Source organism: Bos javanicus, chromosome 2 (genome assembly GCF_032452875.1).
Source record: "Bos javanicus breed banteng chromosome 2, ARS-OSU_banteng_1.0, whole genome shotgun sequence".
Lineage (NCBI taxonomy): Eukaryota > Metazoa > Chordata > Mammalia > Artiodactyla > Bovidae > Bos > Bos javanicus.
In genome coordinates this window covers 121601861-121624041 of record NC_083869.1, presented here as the reverse complement: position 1 = coordinate 121624041, position 22181 = coordinate 121601861, and the positions used below count along the sequence as shown (strand labels likewise).

The window sequence follows — 22181 nt, the reverse complement described above, 5'->3', positions numbered from 1 at the left end:
TGGGGCATACAGCATCTTTTTAATTGCTGTATGCAGGATCTAGTCCCCTGACCAGGGATCACATTCAGGCCCCGCTACATTGGGAGAGAGGCGTCCCAGCCACTGGAACACGAAGGAAGTCCCTGCATGTTACTTTATTCTGTCTTTATAGCAACCTCTTGAAGTAGATAATACGTCCATTTTACAAATGAGGACATCAAAGTTCAGAACAGTTAAACTTTTCAGAGTTCACACAACGAGTGAGTGGCAGAGTAAAACCGAGGTCTTTCAAACTTTTAAGGACTACTCCTATCCAAAGCACTACTGTTAGAAAATTTTAATAGGACTCTCAGTTGTGTAGTTAAATTACCTTTGTCTCTTCATTAAGATACAACTTTGGGGACTTCCTTGGTGGTCTAGTGGTTAAGAATCCACCTGCCAATGCAGGGGACATGGGTTTGATCCCTCTAGGAAAATTCCACTTGCCTCAGGGCAACTAAGCCGGTGCACCACAACTACTGAGCCCGCTCGCCTTGGGGTTGTGCTCCACAGCAAGAGAAGCCACCACAGTGAGAAGCAGAAGCACTGCGACTGGAGAGTAGCCCCCGCTCACCACAGCTGGAGAAAGCCCAAGTGCAGCAGCAAAGATCCAGTGCAGCCAAAATGAATAAATAGAATAATAATAATAAAGATATGGCTTTGGACTTTTTCTTGATGGAGGTTTTAATTTTTTTCAGTTTAATTATCCCTCTTTGCTCATCTCACTCCTGTCTAAAGAACATTGGAATGTCTCTGTAGAGGTTTCAGCTGAAAGTAAAGAACAAACTGCCCTTACTAGAGGGAGGCTTTGAGACTTCCCTCAAAGTAGTAGTCCAGTGGGTAAGACTCCAGACTTCCAATGCAGGGGATGTGGGTTCAATCCCTGGTCAGGGAACTAAGATCCCACATGTGGCGAAGCAACTAAGCCTGCAAGCCAAAACTAGAGAGTCATGTGCAGCGAAGGATCCCACACGACTCAGAGATCATCCCACATGCCACAACTGAGAGCCAGCATAGCCAAGTAAATAAAAAGAGGCAGGCTTTCGGTTTCCTAGTCAACTTCATCTAGCTTTGGTGCTGTCTCTATTTGAAATTAAGGCACTATTCATCTGAACTGTTCATTAATATTTGGTCTCATTACACTATTCCCTCTTACTGCTTTAAGTAGACTTAGAATTTTGCCTTTATTTAAAAGAACAAAGCTAAATTAAATTTCTGTTTGTCCTATTCAGAAATTGAGAAGATTCAGAAAGGGGATTCAAAAAAGGACGATGAGGAGAATTACTTGGATTTATTTTCTCACAAGAACATGAAGCTGAAGGAGAGGGTTCTGATACCTGTCAAGCAGTATCCCAAGGTAAGGGAAAGAGTGCCTCATTTCTTTGAGTTGTCTTCGTAGTATGAGAGTATGTAGTATGTGGTGTGTCTTGTAGCACCGGCTGTAACAAAAGATTTACAGAGATTGTGGGCTTGGTGAAGGTTCTGTCCCATGCTTGTAGTGACCGTATCCAGCAGGCGAGACACACAGGCCCACAACCAAGAGCATAGCTACAGCCAGGAAGGAAATGCGACCATCTTTTTATTATCAAAAAAGGAATTTCCTTCTCAAGTGTTTGTTTAGCTTCAAGTTTAAAGGAAAAAAATTGAACCCTAATTGTTCTTTGTCAAAAGATTCAGCTGAAGTTTAAATAAAGGAAATACAACACAAATCCTTGTGACACAAAAATAAGTTAATTTTATTTCTTACTCAAAGTTTTTTTGCTCTTGTTTGTTTTTGGTTTGGGCTATACTGCTTGTAGTATCTTAGTTCCCTGACCAGGAATGGAACCTGTGACCCTTGCAGTGGAAGCACACAGTTTTAACCAGTGAACCTCAAGGGAATTCCCAAAGTTTCACTTTTAAATAAATGGTTTCTACTCCTCCTCCTTTTTTTTTTTAAAACAACTAGTTTTAATCAGTCAGACCAGTACTACCAAAGGGTACCATATATCTGTTCTGTTCTAAAGTAACTGCCTTAAAAATGTTTATGTATGTTAAATTACAAAGAGTTGTGGTGTGATAATTTGGAAAGAGCACCACACTACATCAGGAAATTCAAGTTCTAGACTTGCCACTTTGCAGTTTTGTGCCATGCTATGCTCAGTTGCTCAGTCATGTCCAACTCATTGTGACCCCAGTGACTGTAGCCTGCCAGGCTCCTCTGTCCCTGGGATTTTCCAGGCAAGAATACAGAAACAGGTTGCCGTTTCCTCCTCCAGGGGATCTTCGCAACCTAGAGATCGAACCCGCATCTCCTGCATTGGCAGATGGATTCTTTACCACTGAGCCACCCAGGAAGCCTCTTTCCAGTTGTATAACCTTTGGCTAATCAATTTTATCAGTACCACTTCAGTATATCCTTTAGTAAAATGGGAGTGGTTAGTACTCTACTTCCTTTACAGGATTATTGAAGATAAATAATACATGTAGAAATATTTTATAGGAACATACACATTTAGAAATCTGTCTTTATTTTCTATCAGTTCAATTTTGTGGGAAAGATCCTTGGACCACAAGGAAATACAATCAAAAGACTGCAAGAAGAGACTGGTGCAAAGATTTCTGTGTTGGGAAAGGGCTCAATGAGAGACAAAGCCAAGGTAAGCTCACATTAATGAGACAAGAAGACACCCTAATGCCTTCCAGTAGCCTAGAGTCCAGTATGGATACCTTATGGAAGCTAGTTCTTACATGTGTACTGAAAATGATTCCCTTAAATTCGCATTGGATGTGAGAGATTATAGACCAGTTAATTTACTTTGGCAACCCCAGAAGAACCTTGGTATGCCCCGGTAATTGTTTTTTTTTCTGACTTCACTGTGTAGTAATAGAAATAGCAGTAGCAGCTTTGGCCTTAGTAAGCTTATCTAGGAAAACTTGGAAGGGGAAGCTGAATGTACTGAAACTTACCCAGACTAAAGACACTAAAATGTGAACAGCATTCTGTTTCCAGTTAGTGTGGAAAGTGTGAGCAGTAGTGTTGTGAGTGCAGGTGAGTTTGAGGATTAGTTGGCTGGTTTGTTTTATAGCCAGCTGGAATGTGAGGCATGCTAAAGGAAGATGTTACAGAAGGAACCATGAGAAATCCTGACAGTAGGATCCAGAGCTTACTTTTCCCCAAGCCATAGCCCCGTATTCTTTATACTCTAAGTGTGGAGAAACTTCCCACCAAAACAAAATAGTCTTAGCTTTCTAGATTCAGCTTTTTAGATGGGATATAACCTGCTCCAGCCTAAAAACTTACTCTTTCAGGCCTCCTTGTATGCAGCCTAATTGATGAACGTTTTCTCAGACCCTCTTCTTTTTCCTCCAACATTTCTCACTGGATGAATACAGTTAGGGCTGAAGTATAATACTCTGTTTAATGAGGTGTACATGAGATTTTCTTCTCTCTGTTATGACTTTTTTCCTTCTCTATACAAGCATATCAGAAGAGCTGGTGATTAACAGCTCTACCTGGGGTTTATTAAAAGCAAATGCTTGGCAATTAATGAATGAGTGGATGGATGCTTGGCAAACAGCTGTTATCTGAATGGAGACTGGAATTACGTTTGTTTCTTCTGTGCCTTCTAATATGAGCTCCAGTGAACACACCAGCAATTCAGAACAACAGTTAGCTTTTAGCAGCAGACCAATCGTAGGTTTAGCAGACTGTGTAAATTACGATACTCCAGAGTTTCTTTTACTTTTTTCTTATACTTTACTGGGTTTTTTTTAGGTGTTGGAGTCATTTCTCACTGTCCCTTTGGCCTAATGGTAAAGGTGTCATTTTCTCCGTAGTCCAAGTGATAATGGTGTTTTTGTGCATTTTTCCACAGGAGGAAGAGTTGCGCAAAGGTGGAGACCCCAAATATGCCCACTTGAATATGGATCTGCATGTCTTCATTGAAGTCTTTGGACCCCCATGTGAAGCTTATGCTCTTATGGCCCATGCTATGGAGGAAGTCAAGAAGTTTCTAGTACCAGTAAGGAAATCCATATCCTGTATCATTTGAGCAAGAGAATACTGGGATCTTGTGCTTATTGCTAAGGCAGGGGTTCTTAACCAGGGTCTCTGCATAACCTGAAATTGCAACTTCTGCAATTTATGTTCATTTTTCTGAGGTAGTCCATTACTTGTACCTACTTCTCAAACCACTGTGCCCCGAGGCCACTCTACCACTCCTGGTCTAATGTGATTTTAGTTGTATGCCAGTATCTTTTGTCAATATCTTGGATCCACAGTGTGTCTTGGCATTCTAACATTTGGTTAAAAAGATTTAACAAGGTCTTCAATAAATTATTTTGGTGCTAGTATGGGACCAGGAGGTTATGATAGGAAAATGGTGAAGGCAGTTGTAACCCCCTGTGCTTAAGGGGTTATAGTGTAGACTCCTGAGAGTCTAGATGATGGTAACAGCATCATCTAGTCTGATGATGTGTTATCTGGCCTCCAGTGTAAATGGGTTAAATTCTGACCTGAGTGCATTCAAGAATCTATCCTGGAGGAGTTTACTCAAGTAGAGTTGATTTGAAGGAGGCATGATGGTTGTAGGCGTAACTGTTGATGACATTAAACAGATTGGTGTATAGCTTCTTTCAGAATGTAGTTAAGGCCTTGGAAGAGTTGGAACAGACCAGGTTACCTGTCTTCCTTATTACCACCTGATCAGAGGTTATTCATTCTTTGAATAAGTAGGAAATGATGACTTTTTGCCTTTTGACAAGACCTGGTAGTTTTCAGAGTTAACATACTGCTTACTGTTCAATATTTAACAACCAAAGAAGACTCTGGAACCTTAGGAAGCATTTAGAGTACTATTCAACTAGAATTGAGTAAGCATCATAGTTTTCATCAACTGAGAAGAGATGATACATAGTTCTTGGTTTTCTTATACATGTAAAATGAGGGAGTTGGAACTGTCAGAGGATATGAGAATGGGCAGAGCAAAAATTTTTAGGCAGTGTGTCTCTGTAATGCTGAGCTCCAAGGATTCTAGCACTGTCTCAAATATCTATTCTGCTCTGCTTCTAAGTATGTCATCATTAGAATGTTCAACTTGAAACAGCATATTTAAAATATCCTAGAAAAAACTCAGAGCTGGTAAATTTTCCCTTGAGGGGCTTCTTTACTCTTTGAGGTGTGTATTGAAGCATCCTGAGCCATCCGTTTTCTGAAGAACTGCAGAGGAATGCCCATCTTCTCTTTATCATTAATCTCAGCATATAAAAGAGCTACATCTTCAAGACTTCCATGTGAGTCTTCAAAAAAGAAGCCTACCAAGAAGATCTGGGTTTCCTCAGTGTTGCTATGGCAGCTAGAGAAATCTGAGCAAATGGCCCATCATTGGTCACTTGACTCTCTAATGTTTGAGTCTCAAACAGTGGAAATGTGTAAGGTAGGAAGAGGTGAAGAGTCAGGGCGTGGAGGTGGAGGGAGCATCTCTGTGGCGACCAGAATCTTTTAGAAGCTGTATGCACCTGGGATATATAAAAATGCACTAAGTGTTGAGACTGAATGCTCTCATCGGGAAATATGTGAAAAGATTTACAAATGGCATTTGACTCGGTTCCTCCTCCTTGTGAAGAAAACAAATGAGCCTGTTTTTGCATCCATGACCAGAGTCCTCCGTTTTTCCCTTAGAAACTGGTACAGCAGGAAGAGCACTGGACTGGGGGCTTTATCTGAATCATCTTGGACAAGTTATTATATCACTTTTTGAGCCTCAGTTTCCTTGTTCATCCCAAACATTTGTTAAGTATCTAGTAGGTGCTGAATACTATGCTTGGGTCTGAAGTTACAGAAATGGTTCTTGAAGAGCTTATAACCTAGTGAGAAAGACAGACAGACATTTTTAAATGATGTGGTAAGTGCTTAGAGAAGATTACATTGTGCCATGGGAAAAGAGGAGAGAGTGAGGAATTGGCATCAAGAGAAAGTTTTTCAAAAGAGGTAAGGTAATACTTTTGATTAAATCTTGTAAGAATTAGAGTCCTTCAGGTGGACAGAAAAAGGCAACAATATACTGATTAATTGATACATTAATGATTCAAAGCCTAGATTTTGGAGATAAGTAATTCTGAATTAACATATAGAATCTGCCACTCACTAGCTCTATGTCCTTATATTGGTTGCTTTATGCTTTCTGAATCTGTTTTCCCAAATGGGAAGATCTGCCTACTTCAGGATTATTTTGAAGATTAAACTGAAAACCCTATGTAAGGCTTATTATATGGTACCCAGCTGTGGAGCTTAATTAATGGTAGTGGCTTTTATTATTCTAGGAAAAGGAAACTGTTTGCAAGAATGGATGTGTATGAGTATGCCATGTTCTGAACTGCAAGTTGTTCAGCATGGCTTGAAAGGAGGTTATACATGGATAGAGGATGGAAGTGATCTGGAGAGCTAGGCAGGGACCACATCATGAAGAACTTCATCTGAACAATGAGGGGCCTACCATCAAGATTTTCCTCAAAGAGGTGACAGGTAGCGTGCCATTTGACTTCAGAGAATAATCTGAGATTTCATCTGGGCTTTCAAAGTTGTTCTTCGCATCCAAGGCTCATGTGGGCTAGATGACTTCTCAGCAGAAGGTAGAGATGTTGCACAATACTCCTTCTCATTATCTTTTATCCACAGGATATGATGGATGATATCTGCCAGGAACAATTTTTAGAGCTTTCCTACTTGAATGGAGTACCAGAGCCCTCCCGTGGACGTGGGGTGCCAGTGCGAGGCCGTGGAGCTGCACCGCCTCCTCCACCTGTTCCCAGGTAAAAATAATAGAGACAGCTAGAAATGGGATGTAAATCTGACTGCTAGTACCATTTCTATCTTCGTGCTGCCCTTATCTCCAGCTTAGAAGGGGTCTCCGGATGTGTATGTTGCATCAAGAGTGGAGTTCTAGAGTGTTCCCTGGTGGTCTAGTGGTTAGAATTTGACACGTTCACTGCCGTGACCCAGGTTCAATCCCTAGTCAGGGAAACTGAGATCCTGCAAGTCATGCGGCACAGCAAAAAAAAAAAGAGTGGAATTTTAGATCTTGGTTACTTTGGCCGTAAGCAGGTGCAGCAGTCCTGCTGAAGCTGTTTTTTTTGTTGTTGTTTTTTTTTTTTAATTTTGAACAGTTTTCAGCATTTTTAAATGGTCTCTGACTTTAGAATTTTACCTTTGCTGACTGACCTTTATGGACTATTCAGACTCTCAAGACAGACTCTCCACTAATAATATATTAACAGGTCCACCATGGGCCTAGGGAACCTTCCAGAATGGGTCCTTTACCTACCTACACATCCCTCTGTGTTTTTGTTTTGTTTTGTTTTGGCTGTGCTGCACAACTTGTGGGATCTTAACTCGAGGACCAGGAATTGAACCCTGGCCACAGCAGTGAGAACACAGCCGTAACCACTGGACCCCCAGGGAAGTCCCCATTCCTCTGTTTTTGATAATAGTCAACTTAAGGCATCATAAAATCTACCTGGCTCCAGAATTTTAAGACAAATCTGAACATGAAAGTAGCCTATTTATTAAAAATATCCATTTAAAATAAACTCTTTTCTGCAGGGGCCGTGGCGTTGGGCCACCTCGGGGGGCTTTAGTGCGTGGTACACCAGTGAGAGGAGCCATTACCAGAGGTGCCACTGTGACTCGAGGAGTGCCACCCCCACCTACTGTGAGGGGTGCTCCAGCACCAAGAGCACGGACAGCAGGCATCCAGAGAATACCTTTGCCTCCACCGCCTGCACCAGAAACATATGAAGAATATGTAAGACGTTTGGACCATGTGCCATTTCTTAATAGCTAACAGATTGTCAAAGGAAGTTGAGTGACAGGGCATTGGCCCTTGATGTAGGTAGCAGGAACTGCCTATAAGGTTTAGAATCTGCCCTCTTCTGTTGCAGTGATTGTTAAACTATGAGAGAAGATTTTTCCATTTTAAGTATAATTTACTGTATACAAATGTAGATGAAACAGGAAATAAGCTGTGCCTTGATATTTAGTGTTTTACTAAGGAGACTCCCCCTACTACTGCTGATAATGCTGATAAACTTCAACTTGAACGTTATTTCCTGCCCACGCTGAAAGGGTTTTTTTAATTTGATTGATCGTTTTCTAAATGTTTCTTTCTTGACTATTCCACAACAGATGTTAATACTTTGGAGGGAAATTCCATGTTCTGTTCATTCATAAGCCCTCCATATTACCTTACCTACTTTGTGTGATTCTGACTTTTTCTATTTCATTTTGTTTGTAGGGATATGATGATACATATGCAGAACAGAGTTATGAAGGCTACGAAGGCTATTACAGCCAGAGCCAAGGGTGAGTCAGGCAGTGGGAGTGCTGTTTCGTGTCCTTGGGATATAGAGGGAGTTGGAGGAACTAAGAGATTTAGGCAGCACAAATCTAAGGAGCAGATGGCTCACCTTTTCAGGGTGTTGCCTCTGCTTTTGACATCTGTAAGGCACACACTTGGATCTGCAGATTTGGAAAACTGTGTATCTTAAATTATAATGTAGAATCTGGGGTTGGCATATGAAAAATTCCTTAGCTGTGACTATATGGGAACAAAGGGAAAATGCCTTAAAATTGTTTTGATTTGTTACTTTAAACTGTCACAACTACATTAAAGTTGCATAGAAGTTTAAAAGGGTACTAGATTCCCATTACTTAACTCAGGTTCTCTTCTGGTCTTTTTTTAAAAAACATGTTTTTGTGTATGTGTATATATATGTATGTTAACTGTGTTGGGAAAGGCCTCTCATAATTCTGCAGTGGGGACAAGACAGTTCTTTTCATATTTGCTTATTCTCTTCCAGTGAGCCCTGTGAATGTGTGTGTTTACACTGAGCTTTTGGGTTGAGCTTTTTCACTTTAAATTGTATGCTATTCATTTTTCTTTGCTGTAGTTGTCATAATTTTTAAATGAGTATCTAGTATATACATGTTTTGGAAATATTTTACAGTTTGGAGATGAGGGTAGAATGAACTTTCTTTTGTTTGTTTGCACCCTCAGTAAAATGACTAAAATATGGAAGCATTTGGGAGAAAGGTAAAACTGAACATGGTTGCTGTATAGCTCTAATACTCTATCTTTGACTTTCAGGGACTCAGAATATTATGACTATGGACATGGGGAGGTTCAAGATTCTTATGAAGCATATGGTATGTCTTTATTTCTGTGGTGGGACAAAATGTGCAAGTAAGTGCCCAGAAGAATGCTGGTGACGGGATTATTGGGGGTCAGGCAGTCATGTACCTAAGGAGAAACCTCATAAAAAGATCAACATGTTGATAGATGTGACACTAGAAATCCTGCTCTTATTTAAATCGGGTGGTGTGTAGTAGAAAGAAAGACTATTGAAATGAGTTAGGTGTACTCTTGGGTGGCTAAGCGGATGTCCTAAACTCGGGCTAAGGTCCAGGTTGGCTGGTTGGAGCAGCAGGCTTTTCGGCTGACGCTGGGAGATGGCTAGACCTAGGTTATGTTGCTGAGCCTTTGCTGCAAGATACCTAGGCCACACTGATGGATAATAAGAATGGAATCATATCCAACTTTTCTGACCCATCTCATTTTTAAAAACAATTTTGGATCTCATTGTAAAGAATCTCAGTGTAGAGGAAATGCTAGCTGAAAGAGACCCAATGACAAGAGCAGTTTGAGGGCAAGAAAGGTGCCTGTTAGATTAGAAACTGGGGACTGGAGCCAGTTCAAGACAGTTCAGCTTCCTTACTGTCTTGGAGACATCTCAACTTAGTCCTTAATCCCAAGAGAGCTGTAGATGCTGGAATGGCAGCAGGACCAAACTGCCTTTCCTGAGGCCTGGTTGAAAACACATTGCTCAGGAGGTATCCTCAAGAGCCAGTTATGGACCTGTGATAATGGGCCCCAGAGGGAGTGCCATGTGGCAGTAGATGTAGAGAGAGCAGCCTTTTAAATATGAGATGTTTCTGGCATACCTGTGGGAAGTCCAGAGACCTTGGCAAGGGACTCAGCAGTTGACAATTTAAGATAGTAGTTGACAATCTCCCTTACACCTAACTGAAAGAGGAAAGAGCTTCTTAGAGCTCCCACAGACAGACTCCTCACCTCCTCAGCATAGTATTTAGCAGCCAGTCAGTTGTCCAGGGGAACAGTTTTTACCAGCTCTAGCTAAATGGTCCTGGACAGTTGCCATCTGTAACACTGCATTGGTCTGCTCATATGCCACTGTTTAGAAGGGTGATATGATTGCCCCAGGGTGTTTCCCATCATCGGTGAGCAGTAAAATGGGACCTCTGTAAGTGTTCACTAAATTACCTTTCTGTTTTGCTAGAAAAAAGACTGCACTGCAACAGGCAGGCTGCTCCTTGTGCTTCTGGTATGATGCTGCCATGGTTAATCTGTTCTGATTTCTGCCTTTATAAACAGAGCTAGAAAAATATACTATCTGATTGGTACAGTAAGAAGTCACTTAGAAAGTGATGGACATGTCTGTTGTACTAGAGGTATAAACAGGCTTAGATAGCAACTTTACATCCATGTAGGGGTTTTAGACCTAGAATGATGGAAGTAGATGTTTGTGAATGCAAGCAGCTAGAGAAATAGCAGGCCTGGGTAAAGTCTGGGGGTGAGCGGAAAGAATAAACTTATAAACGACTCATGTTCATGAGAGATCAACTCTAAAAGTACATGATTGTTTTTGCTATAGGCTTTTCCCCGTCACAAAGGAAAACCATTTGAGGATAGCAGTCATGTCATGTTGTTTAGCGTCTCTGGACTATTGGCACAAAAATGAGATAATAAATTCTCCTAATGAGTGCTGTAGATACATTTGATTGTATTTCCCACCGCCAGAGCAGTGGGCCAGCTCTGCTGGTGGAGGGTTCTTGAAATGTGATCCTTGCTTGCTCTTCCCAGGGAGCCAGAGGATACTTCTCCACAGGCAAATCTGACTTGCTGTTGCATGGAGAGGGAGCTGCCTCTGTTGCTTTCAATCTGAAAGACTTCCAGAAGTTGTCACCTTACTAGAGGCTCTCTCCTGAACTGCTTTGGAAATAGGAAAGAGCATTGCAGCCCCAGTGAGATTGATTCCTCACTGTCCGAAGCAAGGTGTTGGGTTTATCCAGGTTTGGGGGCTGGAATATAGATCATGCGTGTTGCCTATGGACAGCTTCTTTCCTGGACATCACCGCAAGTCCTTTCTGAACTGTTCCTTCTGGCCATCCACTCAGAACTGCCCTATACCTGGGAAGTTGCCTGAGCTGCTTGGCAGGGAGGGCCAAGCAGAGTAAAAAAGTAAACCACAGAGGAGGTGGCAAGACATTGGAAGCAAAGCAGCATGTTTGGTGATCTTTACCAGGTGACCTACACCTGCCCATTCCAAAATGCCATTGGCACATGGTTTATAAACTGTTCTTGCTTTTCCCCACAGGCCAGGATGATTGGAATGGGACCAGGCCGTCGCTGAAGGCCCCTCCAGCTAGGCCGGTGAAAGGAGCATACAGAGAGCACCCATATGGACGTTATTAAAAACAAACATGAGGGGAAAATATCAGTTATGAGCAAAGTTGTTACTGATTTCTTGTATCTCCCAGGATTCCTGTTGCTTTACCCACAACAGACAAGTAATTGTCTAAGTGTTTTTCTTCGTGGTCCCCTTCTTCTCCCCACCTTACTCCATTCTTAACTCTGCATTCTGGCTTCTGTATGTAGTATTTTAAAATGAGTTAAAATAGATTTAGGAATATCGAATTAATTTTTTAAGTGTGTAGATGCTTTTTTCTTTGTTGTTTAAATATAAACAGAAATGTACCTTTTATAATAAAAAAGAAGTTGAGTAAAAAAAAAAAACACAAACCTGTTAGTTTCAAAAGTGACATTGCTTGCTTAAAGGTTCTGAAGTTAAGGCTTGTTAACTTTCTCTTAGTTTTGATTTGAGGCATCCCGTAAAGTTGTAGTTGCAGAATCCCAAACTAGGCTACATTTCAAAATTCAGGGCTGTTTAAGATTTAAAATCACAAATGTTAACGGCAGTAGGTGCCACCATGTAAAAGTGAGCTCAGATGTCTCTAAAAATGTTTCCTTTATATAAAAAAACACATGGCGGTTGAATCTTAAGGTTAAATTTTAATATGAAAGATCCTAATGAATTAAATAGTTATGCAATTTTTAACGTTAATTGATTTAAAAACAAAACAAAATTAGGTTCGTAAAACTGAATTTTTCATTACGTGGGTTTTGAAATCTAGCCCCAGACATACAGTGTTGAGAGATACTTAGCGGGAAGTAAGTTTCTAAAGAGGTTGATTTGGGGAGAGGGGCTGGCCACTTGAATTTGATGGAGAGCTTTTTAATCATGAACAACCTTTCAGTAATAGTTCTAATAATTAACATTTCAGTATTTCAAAAGACAAAGTATTTTGTCCATCTGAGATCTACACTCCATGAAAAACTCACTTGGACACTGGGGCCAAAAGCTGATGATATCCTTAAGTTGACGGTTATCAATATTGAGCTGTTCCCAAGGAAGTTAGTCAAGTATGTCTCAACACTAGCATGATATAAAAAGGGACACTGCAGCTGAATGAAAAAGGAATCAAAATCCACTTTGTACATAAGTTAAAGTCCTAATTGGATTTGTACCGTCCTCCCATTTTGTTCTTGGAAGATTAAATGCTACATGTGTAAGTCTGCCTAAATAGGTAGCTTAAACTTATGTCAAAATGTCTGCAGCAGTTTGTCAATAAAGTTTAGTCCTTTTTTAATCAAAGTAAATGTGATGAATTGTCATTTTTTTGGGTGGACAATAAAATAGTTTTCTCTTTCAAATAAACTTAAATTAACTCTAAAGTTAATGGGCTTGTTAAAAGTTGGAGACATTCTTAAAAGTGGTTGGGGGGGATTTTATTTTAAGTTTACCAAAAAAAAAAAGTTTATGAGTTGTTAAGTTTTAGTTTAAAAATAACCAAAGCTTTTTCACCCCCTGGAAGTTGTTAAAAGAAGTTTTATCCAGTCCTTATCACAAGCTCTGATTTCTGGAGAGAAGAATCAAACTAAGCTAAAACTTGGATTGGTTTCCATACCTAGGCCTCAGTATTTAAAGTTCCAGTCACTCTAGTTTGCACCTTTTGTAGAGCCCCTAGGTGGCCCTAAGTGTGACACCAAATCATCTCTGTGAGCTTGGAAAGGGATAGCACTTGTCTGTAGATGATGACAATTCAGCAAACCCTGGGTGCCCTTAAGGGTTTTCCCTTCCAATCCCAGAAATGCTGTTAATCAAAGAACTGGGCTGGGGCAGGATCTGGTGTGAAGCCTGGCTCTGTACCTTCTGAGACCAAGAGAGGAAGTGATGGAATTGGTTGACCCTGTTTCTACTCCTCCACATTAATTATTAGGATTCTCATGCCTTCCCTAAGGGAGCACTCTAAACTGCTCGGGGGTGAAAAATCCTCTTGTATGAAGTGCCAAGCTGCCTGCAGCAGTGCATGATGGACATTTTTTTTTCTTTTTAAAACACACCAACAAAAAAAATGTATTTGTAGATTGTGATAAAGTGTAAATAACTGAATTTTCAACCATGGTTTGAAGTCAGCTTTCAGGGCATTATGTCTTGTTTTGATGAAAAGAGATCACTCTATACCCCCCTTTTTAAAGGAAAATTATCGCAAGAGAATCAGGATGTGTAAAGCTAACATGCATCGCAAAAAACCAAAGGTAACCTAAATGTCTGATTTTAATAGCACATATTTCTCTTTTACATAAACTGTGACAGCAACTTGCATAAACAATTCTTTAGCTGTTAATTTTAATGTTAAAACTTTGCAAAACTTGTTTAATAAAAATAGCTGTAAAAAGAAGAACCATATGCTGCCGCATAAATTAGCCATAACTCTTAATAATCCTGCCCATCACAAGTGAACTGTAATGTAACCTGGGCACAAAGTCTGACATCTTAAATGACACATTGTAAAATTTCAATGACTGTAGTTTAGATCTGCTGCTCCCCAAAGTAAAGCTTTCTGCTCAGCTATTTTAAAATGTACAAGGATTATCCCCTATTAGGTCCCCGTATTGATATTCACAATGAAATGTTACTTAAAATTTCTTTAAAGTTGCATGTTTCTCTCCTGTAATGTGTAAACTGCATGCAGGATCTCTATCTTTTATTTTGTATGTCTTTAAAACTTCCTCTTCAAAATACTGATCTCTTACTTCTCCATTTTCAGGTGGTTGAAAAGTCCTGAGGCATTTCCTGGAATAGAATGGGTAGTGAAGACCCTTGTCAGGTATGTTAAGGTGGTTTTCTGTTAAGGATATTGGACTTTTATCCTAACTGTAAAATGGTTGTGCCAGGTGGTTTATGCATATTATAGTACATTTCAGTACCTAATATATATACAGTGATAGGAAACATATTACTTCCCAAAGCTACTTATTTCATTTAAGATAGCTCCACATATTAGAAGTTTTCTTTCATTTTGAATGAGTCGCTCTAGTGACTTAAACTGATTCTGCTTTAGACCACTGCAGGAATATCCTATCATGTATTTGAAGATCATTTATGTTTCTTTCCCAGCTTTAAAAGTTACTTGTTAGACTTGTTAGATCTGATTTTCAAGAAAAGCTAGAAATTTGGATTTTATATACTGCCAGTTGTTTACCGTCTGCTTAGATCTGTGTCAACCTTGTAAAACATCTGTGCAACCCAAATGCTGCCATCACTTGCCAGTTTGCAGCTTCTGCAGATAGGTTAGCTCCTATTAATACAAATTAAAAGACATGTTAGGATTATTGAGATATAATTCATATACCATACTATTCACTTGCTCAGTGTACAGTTCAGTGGTTTTCATTATATACAAAGTTCTACAGTCATCACCACAATCAATTTTAGAAAGTTTTATCACCTCAAAAAGAAATACCATGTCCTTTAAGCCATTTCCCACAGTCCTCTTATCCTTTCTAGGTCTAAGCAGCCATTAATTACTTTCTGTCTCTATCAACTTGCTTATTCTGGACACTTCATAAAGTGGAATTATACAATATATAATCTTTTATGACTGGCTTCTTCCACTTGAGAATGTTTTCAAGCCATATCCATGTTGCATCATGTTGTCAATACTTCCCCTTTTTTGTCAAACACTTTTATTATTTGCATGTACTACATTTTATTTACTGCTTTGGCCAATATGAATAATGCTGTGAACATTCATGTACAGAGTTTGTGTGGACATATGTTTTTTGTGGGGTTTTTGGACATGTTTTTAATTTGGGGGATATATATCTTAGGAGAGGAATTGGTAGGTCATGTGGTAACTCTGTGTTTAATTTCAAAGGTCTGCCAAATTTTTTACACAGAAACTAAACCATTCCTACCAGCAATGAGGTTTCTAATTTCTCCACATCCTTACCAACGCTTACTATTTTTTTTTTTGTTTGTTTATTATAGCTATCCTATACTATGTGATGTGAATTGGTATCTCATTGTGGTTTTGATTTGCATTTCTCTAATGACCAGTGTTGAGCATCTTTTCATGTACTTACCACCATTTGTCTTATCATCTTTAGAGAAATGTTTAACTCTTTTGTCAATTTTTAAATTGGACTATTTGTCTTTTTATTATTGAATTGTAATATCTTTATATATTTTGATGCTGGACCCTTATCAGATATATGATTTGCAAGTATTTTCTCCCATTCTATGAACTGTCTTTTTATTTTCTTTGAAACATGCAACAGTTTTTCATTTGATGAAGTTCAGTTTGTCTGTTGTTTTCTTTTGCTGCTTATGCTTTTTGTTGTCATAGGTAAGAAGCCATTGTCTCTTTAAAGGACCTAAAGATTTATATCTTTTTCCTTCCAAGAGTGTTATAGTTTTAATTCTGACATTTAGATCTTTGATCTATTTTGCTTTAATTTTTTTATATGAAGGGGGAATTTCATTTTCTTTTGCATGTGGATATCCAGTTGTCTCAGCACTATTTATTGAAAAGACTTTTCCTTCCCCTTTAAAGACCGTGGCATCCTTGTTGAAAATCAGTTGACCATAGAGGTATAAATCTATCCCCTTTGAAGTTGGTATTACTTAAACTGATTAATACAATTTGGGGCATACAGCAGCTACTCAATAGCTGATTAGACTATTTTGGCATCATTAAGAGCTCGTCACTGGTGGGTCTGGCATTTGATCTCAGGTATGGATGACTCCAAGTCATGCCTGTAACACTGCAGGCTGCTAACGTGGAAACGAGGCTGTTGTAGCTACCATGCCTGGCTGTATGTACTTCTCCAGAGGCTCAGAGGTTGAGCCCCTACATGCCCTTCCCCCACCATCAACCTCCTTTGCTCCTCTCCCCATCTCCTTCCAGGGTTTCCAGGGTACTCATCAGTGACACTTGCTGCTAAAGAAGCTCTCTCACCCTTCCTTATCTAGGGATATGGCAGCATTCAAATAGCCTTAGGGTTTGTCCATCTTGCTCTCTCTCCCACCACTTGCCACCTCCTGTCTCAGACTAAAAATGTAGATGGAGATGGGTTAGCAACCACTAGGGCTTTCTGGCCACCAAGAGTGAAACAGACTCGGACCGTGTTTTATTTCAGGAACAGCAACCTGAGAGTTAGGGCCTGTAAGGCTTCTTGCCTGCATGTACAGAATGCTCCTGAACCAAGTGAACTAGGAGGATAAGGGTGGTGCTGGTGGGTATTTTGCTCAGTTGTTTGAACCTTAAGTAATCCCTTCCTGACCTCAAACCCTGAAGCTGTATGTCACCCAAAGATCATTTGAGTTAGAATACATCAGGCAGCACGCGGACTCCCTCTTGATATGTTCTCGTGCTTTGCATGAGTCTGTACAGGCGACTGTTTGCCAGCAGAGTTACTATTAACTTTAATATACCTTTAACTTATTTTATTACTTGTTTATTCCCATTATTGACCTTGACCCCATTTTTAAAAATCATTTATTTATTTATGGCTAAGCTGGGTCTTTTGTTGCTGCACATGGGCTTTCTCTAGTTGCAGCGAGCGGGGGCTACTCTAGTTGCAGTGCATGGGCTTCTCCTTGCAGTGACTTCTCTGGTTGTGGAGCACAGGCTTTAGCACACAAGCTTTGGTGGTTGTGTGTGGGCTCAGTAGTTGCGGTTCACGGGCTCTGGAGCACAGGCTCAGTCGTTGTGGTGTACGGGCTTAGTTGCCCTGTGGCGTGTGGGATCTTCCTTGACCAGGGATCGAGCCCATGTTCCCTGCATTGGCAGGCGGATTCTTATCTGCTGCATCACCACGGATAGCTCCATTGCCCCCCCCCGCCTTTTTTTTTAGAGAAAGTGACATAGAGGAAATAGGCAGCTTTGCCAAGCTAAGAGAGAAAAAAAGTTAATTTGACTATCTACTGTATGTTTTTGTAAATGAGGCAGCTGTTACTAGGGGAGGTGAAGTAATTTACCACAGTTGCATAACAAGTCATGGAGGAGGTGCCCATTAGCATTTTGTACACCAAAACCCATTCTCGATGCCAAAAGCATGCTGCTGCTTTAAGATAAACACCATATTTCATTGACACTGAGGGCATGTGTTATGAGATGCATCATGAAATAGTGCACAGAAAGAAAAAATACTGTCAGTTAAACTGACAAAGTGGTTTGTTTTCATGAGTGTTAAAATGAGTCCTGATTTCAGAAATGATGAAATCGGAGAAAAAAGGTCACTTAGCTACAATTGCATTTTTGTCAATTCTAGCATTCTTTACTATATGCCATTCGCTATCTTCTCCACCTGTGAAGTAACTATTTTATCCCATTTTTACACAGTTTAACACACATTTTTACGTAATGGTAACTAGCTTTGGAACCTTTGGTGGGTTATCCTCTCCAAGGCTCAGTTTTTGTTTCATTTTTAATATTTATTTATTTGACTGTGCTGGGTCTTGGTTGCAGCATGCGGGCTCTTCGATCTGTGTTGCGGTATACAGATCTTTAGTTGGCAGCATGCAAGATCTAGTTCCCTGACTAGGGATCGAACCCAGGCTATCTGCATTGGGAGCACAGAGACATAGTCAGTGGACCACCAGGGACGTCCCAAGTCTCGGTTTCATCATCTGTAAAATGGGAGGATAATATTTATTTTACAGTTATATATTTAAATTTTAATACTTACTTTACATTGTTGTGAAGGTTGGGTGAGTTAATGTGTATAAAACATTCAACAGGACATGTGCTAAGCACCTATATAAACAGAGGCTGGGAGAGTAGGTTAGTGCTGATTTTGAAAAGCTAAATTTTAGTCAAGGAATTTGGACATTGTCCTGAAGTTTAGGGAGGTATTTTAAGGCCTTAACCAGGAAAGTGACTTGAGCACACTTGTGTTTGCCCTCACGCTGGTGAGCTGGGGAAGTAAAGGAAACAGACGGTAAATACCTTCCATATATGCATCACTCCTTTGTGGGAGAGCAAAGGAAGTATTCTCCCCTCCTCATGCCTGGCTTCTGCTCCCTCTTACCTAAAAGCCTTTTTCAGAAAGAACAGCCATCTCTCCTCTCAGATGTTAGGGCTGTTTGAGGCGGGGATGTTAGGCCTTCACCATACGTTGAGGGCATCATGCTATGTACTGTCCTTTTCACCCACCCTGTGAATTAGAGACCAAAACTCTGTGAGTCTCCACTGATGAAAACCACACTCTTAAGGAATTACTAAGCAAGGCTTTGCTTAACCACTTTCAAGTCTTGAATGAATGAAGTCTCTGCCACCATTTCTGAGCTAACTGTCCAGGGAGTATCATACTGCAGCATCTAGGGCAATTCTTACAACCTGTGAAGTGAGTTTTCCTGGGAAACTGACATGCACTTGTTAGGATGACCACAGGGCCCATGAGCTGGAGTTCAGACCCAAGTCTCTCTGTTCCTGGTCTTTCCTCTGTATCTACAGTGGCCACCAAAAGATTCGCTTACACTGGAAGTGGTTCCCAGCTTTGATACACGAGATGGGTGGTACCCCTAGCTTGATTTCCGGATTCCTAAAATTAAAAAAATTAGATCCTTCTTTGCCCTCCCTTTTTCTCTCTGGACCCTCATGTACCTCTTGCTCTTTGGATTGTTATTGCATGTTTAAAGCTAACAGGCATCCAATGAGTATTTAATAGCCTTGAGCAGACAAGCTGCATACAGCTGTGTGAGGCTGCAGCCGTTGGGAGGAAGCCAGTGCACTGCCTTACTCGCATCCTTTTGTTCCCTGTCTTTACCCTTGTAGGCCCCTTGGGAGCAAAGACCTATGGTGGGCACTGCACCCTAGTCCTGTTGTGGCCTGATGGCTCCCAGTGAGGCTGCATTCAAGCAGTAGACCAAACCCATTTGTTTGGTAATGAGGAGCAGATATATTCACTGACCTCTAAAATCAATTTTCTACCCCTCCGGCTATATGTCTTCTCAGTAGCCTGCTATGGCTCTGGGGCTGAGGATGTGTTCTTTTCCAGTGTTCTGCCAACTGTAGCTCTCTTTTTAAAAGGAAGGAACTTTGTATCTGGAAGAGATTTGAATTTCATAACCATGCTGCTGGAGGTTAGCTCCTTGACATTCCTTGACTACAAATCCAGCAGCTTCTCAGCAGTAGGTGCACTTCTCACCCCCAACCTAAGCTGTGCTGGTTGTCTTTAGCTACATCTCAGGAAGGAATGAGCAGGTTGGAATTTTCGTACAGGCACACAAGCTATCACAGTGCTTTTTCCCCACCTAGACCAGGGGAGCTTTTTGCTTCAAAGAGGCCTTGTCATTTCCCAGTCAAATTGGGAGAGGTTGTGGGGACTCCTGAAGAAAGACAGCCCATTTGAGGTGTTTCCAGACAGAGTCCAGCGAGGCTGTCAGCCCAGATTAATCACCAAAGTAGAACACGTTGCTGGAAATTTGGGTACTGTTTATGCTCTTAATACTACATTAAGATGCCTGCATTAGCTCTGGAGCCCACATTGGACCACCTCAGGGTAGCCAGTCTCCTCAGCAGGTACGTAAAGCATTTGAGCCAGAAGATGAAGATACAGAGCTAATTCTTCTTGCTGTCTTTGGGCTCCTTCAGCCTTCATGATTCCTACTTACGGCCTCGCTTTAGGTACAAAGTGAGTGCTCCCAATATGTCAGGCTCTCTGGGGTTGGAATATAGGAAGCAAACTCTGCATCTGCCTTTGAAAAAGAGAAATACCTGGTGTTCTGATAACGATTCTTCATAAGCTTCTCTCAGAGATCAGTATAAATGACTCCTCTCAATCTTATTTTTTTAACACATTCACTATTATAAACTGGAACACCTACTATGTGCTAGACACTGGAGAGTCAGTGGTAAGTAAGTAACGTAAAACTAGTCCCTGACCTCGTGAAGCTTGTAGTGTATCCAGGGACACAGACACTAAACGTGTTAATCTCTTAAATAGCATAAATCATCTATGTTGTGATAGGTGCTATGAAAGAAAAGAATGGGTACTGTGAGGACTTAAATAGGGGCTAACCAACTCTGAGATTTTCCTTGAGGAAATAATGTTTGAGCTGACATCTAGAGTCAGAGTTAACTAGACAGAGAGTTTGGGAGATGATCTAGGGAAAGGACATGAAACACATTCTAGGCAGAGGGTAGGGCTGAGGCAGCTTCAGGGTGAGGTAGAAATCTGGGCCTTATGCTGTGCTCATCACTGAAGACTGTTGAATTCAGAAGTCTGAGGTAAGAAGCACAGTTAGATTTCTCCTTTTTAAACTTCATTTGCTCCTGAGTGGAGAATGGGTTATGGAGACCTACAAGCAAAGAATTGAGGAAGACCTGCGCTAGGGTGACATCAGTGAAAGTGTCGAAAAATGAATGGATTCAAGGACTTTTAAGAGAGAGAATGAACATAATTTGATGATTGATTAGGTGTGGGAGAAGAGGGCCCTAAGTTACTGGCTTGAACAAGTAGGGGATGGTAGTACCATTTCTTTTTTTTAAGATGAGGAGCACAGTTACATTCTTTGGCATGAGATTAGGGCCCTGGCCTGTGCCCCAGGCTTAGGGTGTCTCTCCTATCCAATTCTCAGTGGATAACGCTGAGTATCAGGGGCTGGTAAGAACCAGAAAAAGTGGACCCTTGAGCCTAGGATTGAGGTACTACTAATAGCTATGAGAAGATGCCCGTTCGCTTCCAAAGGATTTAAAACTTTTTGTTACAATCTTTATCTTTTTCACATCTCTGAGAGAGTAGAAATTATTTTCTTCTTTATATGGCTAGAGGTTCCAATGCTTGTGTAGTTAATGGCCCCGAAGGTCTAGTTGCGTCTGTCCCAGATCATTCAGCTCAGGCATGGCCAAGGATGGGATGTGTGAGGCTCCATTTTCATTGCTGACTGACAGCAAAAAGAGAGCTCATAGACTGTGGACTTCTTTTTCTACCCATCTGTGTACCTAAAACCTTGTCTAGGATGCAGTAAACTGGGATTGTGCTGTAGGGTGGGGAGATTGTAAGGGAGGCAGAGTGGTCAGATGGGAGCTTGGGAATCCCCCCAGTATGGCAGCTTCATGCTTCATAATTTTTTTGCCTATGTCTTTGCAGCAATCAGAGGACTCCGGAAACCAGGAGAGCTGTCTACTGTGTCAAGGCTGGCCTGAGGGCATTTGCTGAGCACAGAGAAACCCAGGAGAGGAGATCAACAGTCTGTTCCCACCTACCTCTTGATCTGTCTGATTTACCCACAGAAAGCCAGCTAGAGTCCCCAAAGAGTCTCTAGGCCCAGAATGGAGTCCTTAGGGCAACAGGGGATTGTGATGCTAACAATTAAACCTGCTCAGGACCTGAAAGATTGAAGGGGACTAACAGTATCCTCAGCATGGCCTCCTAGATGTGAATAAACTGGCAACTCCAATTGTGTCATTCCCAGTTTGCCTGCTTCCCTTTAGTCTCCAGCAGAACTGGCTGGAGCCCCCTACCACCGCCTCCTGTTTCCCATCCTGCCACATGTGTGTTGCTGGTGCCAGCCTTGGGCACTTGCAGAGGTCTCCTAGAGAGTGGCTGGTCACTACCTCTGTAACAGGCTGAGAAAAGCCATGTAAGAAGGTTCATGTACTTTAAAAGGTAGGTTCTTTAGCCTCAGAGCCTGTTGTTTTTCTCTGTTGATTAGTTAAGTCCAAAAATCTCTTGAAGGATAGGGTAGGGCTTTTC

At 41.0% G+C, this 22181-nt stretch overlaps 1 protein-coding gene across 2 annotated transcripts in view; it reads left to right on the top strand.

The window, feature by feature from the left end:
* The window catches only part of KHDRBS1 (KH RNA binding domain containing, signal transduction associated 1), a 33500-nt gene extending 11615 nt beyond the window's left edge, over positions 1-21885 (top strand). Inside the window, exons 2-11 of one of the 2 annotated variants that reach the window (XM_061389411.1) lie at positions 1251-1375; positions 2541-2657; positions 3876-4022; positions 6677-6810; positions 7601-7802; positions 8292-8359; positions 9144-9202; positions 11452-13733; positions 14246-14305; positions 21576-21885. In XM_061389411.1, the coding sequence (XP_061245395.1) occupies positions 1251-1375; positions 2541-2657; positions 3876-4022; positions 6677-6810; positions 7601-7802; positions 8292-8359; positions 9144-9202; positions 11452-11549 (950 nt within the window). In that variant the 3' untranslated portion in view covers positions 11550-13733; positions 14246-14305; positions 21576-21885. The remainder of the gene's footprint in view (positions 1-1250; positions 1376-2540; positions 2658-3875; positions 4023-6676; positions 6811-7600; positions 7803-8291; positions 8360-9143; positions 9203-11451; positions 13734-14245; positions 14306-21575) is intronic. The other variant, XM_061389419.1, reaches the window with a different exon arrangement.
* The last annotated feature ends 296 nt before the right edge of the window (positions 21886-22181 follow it).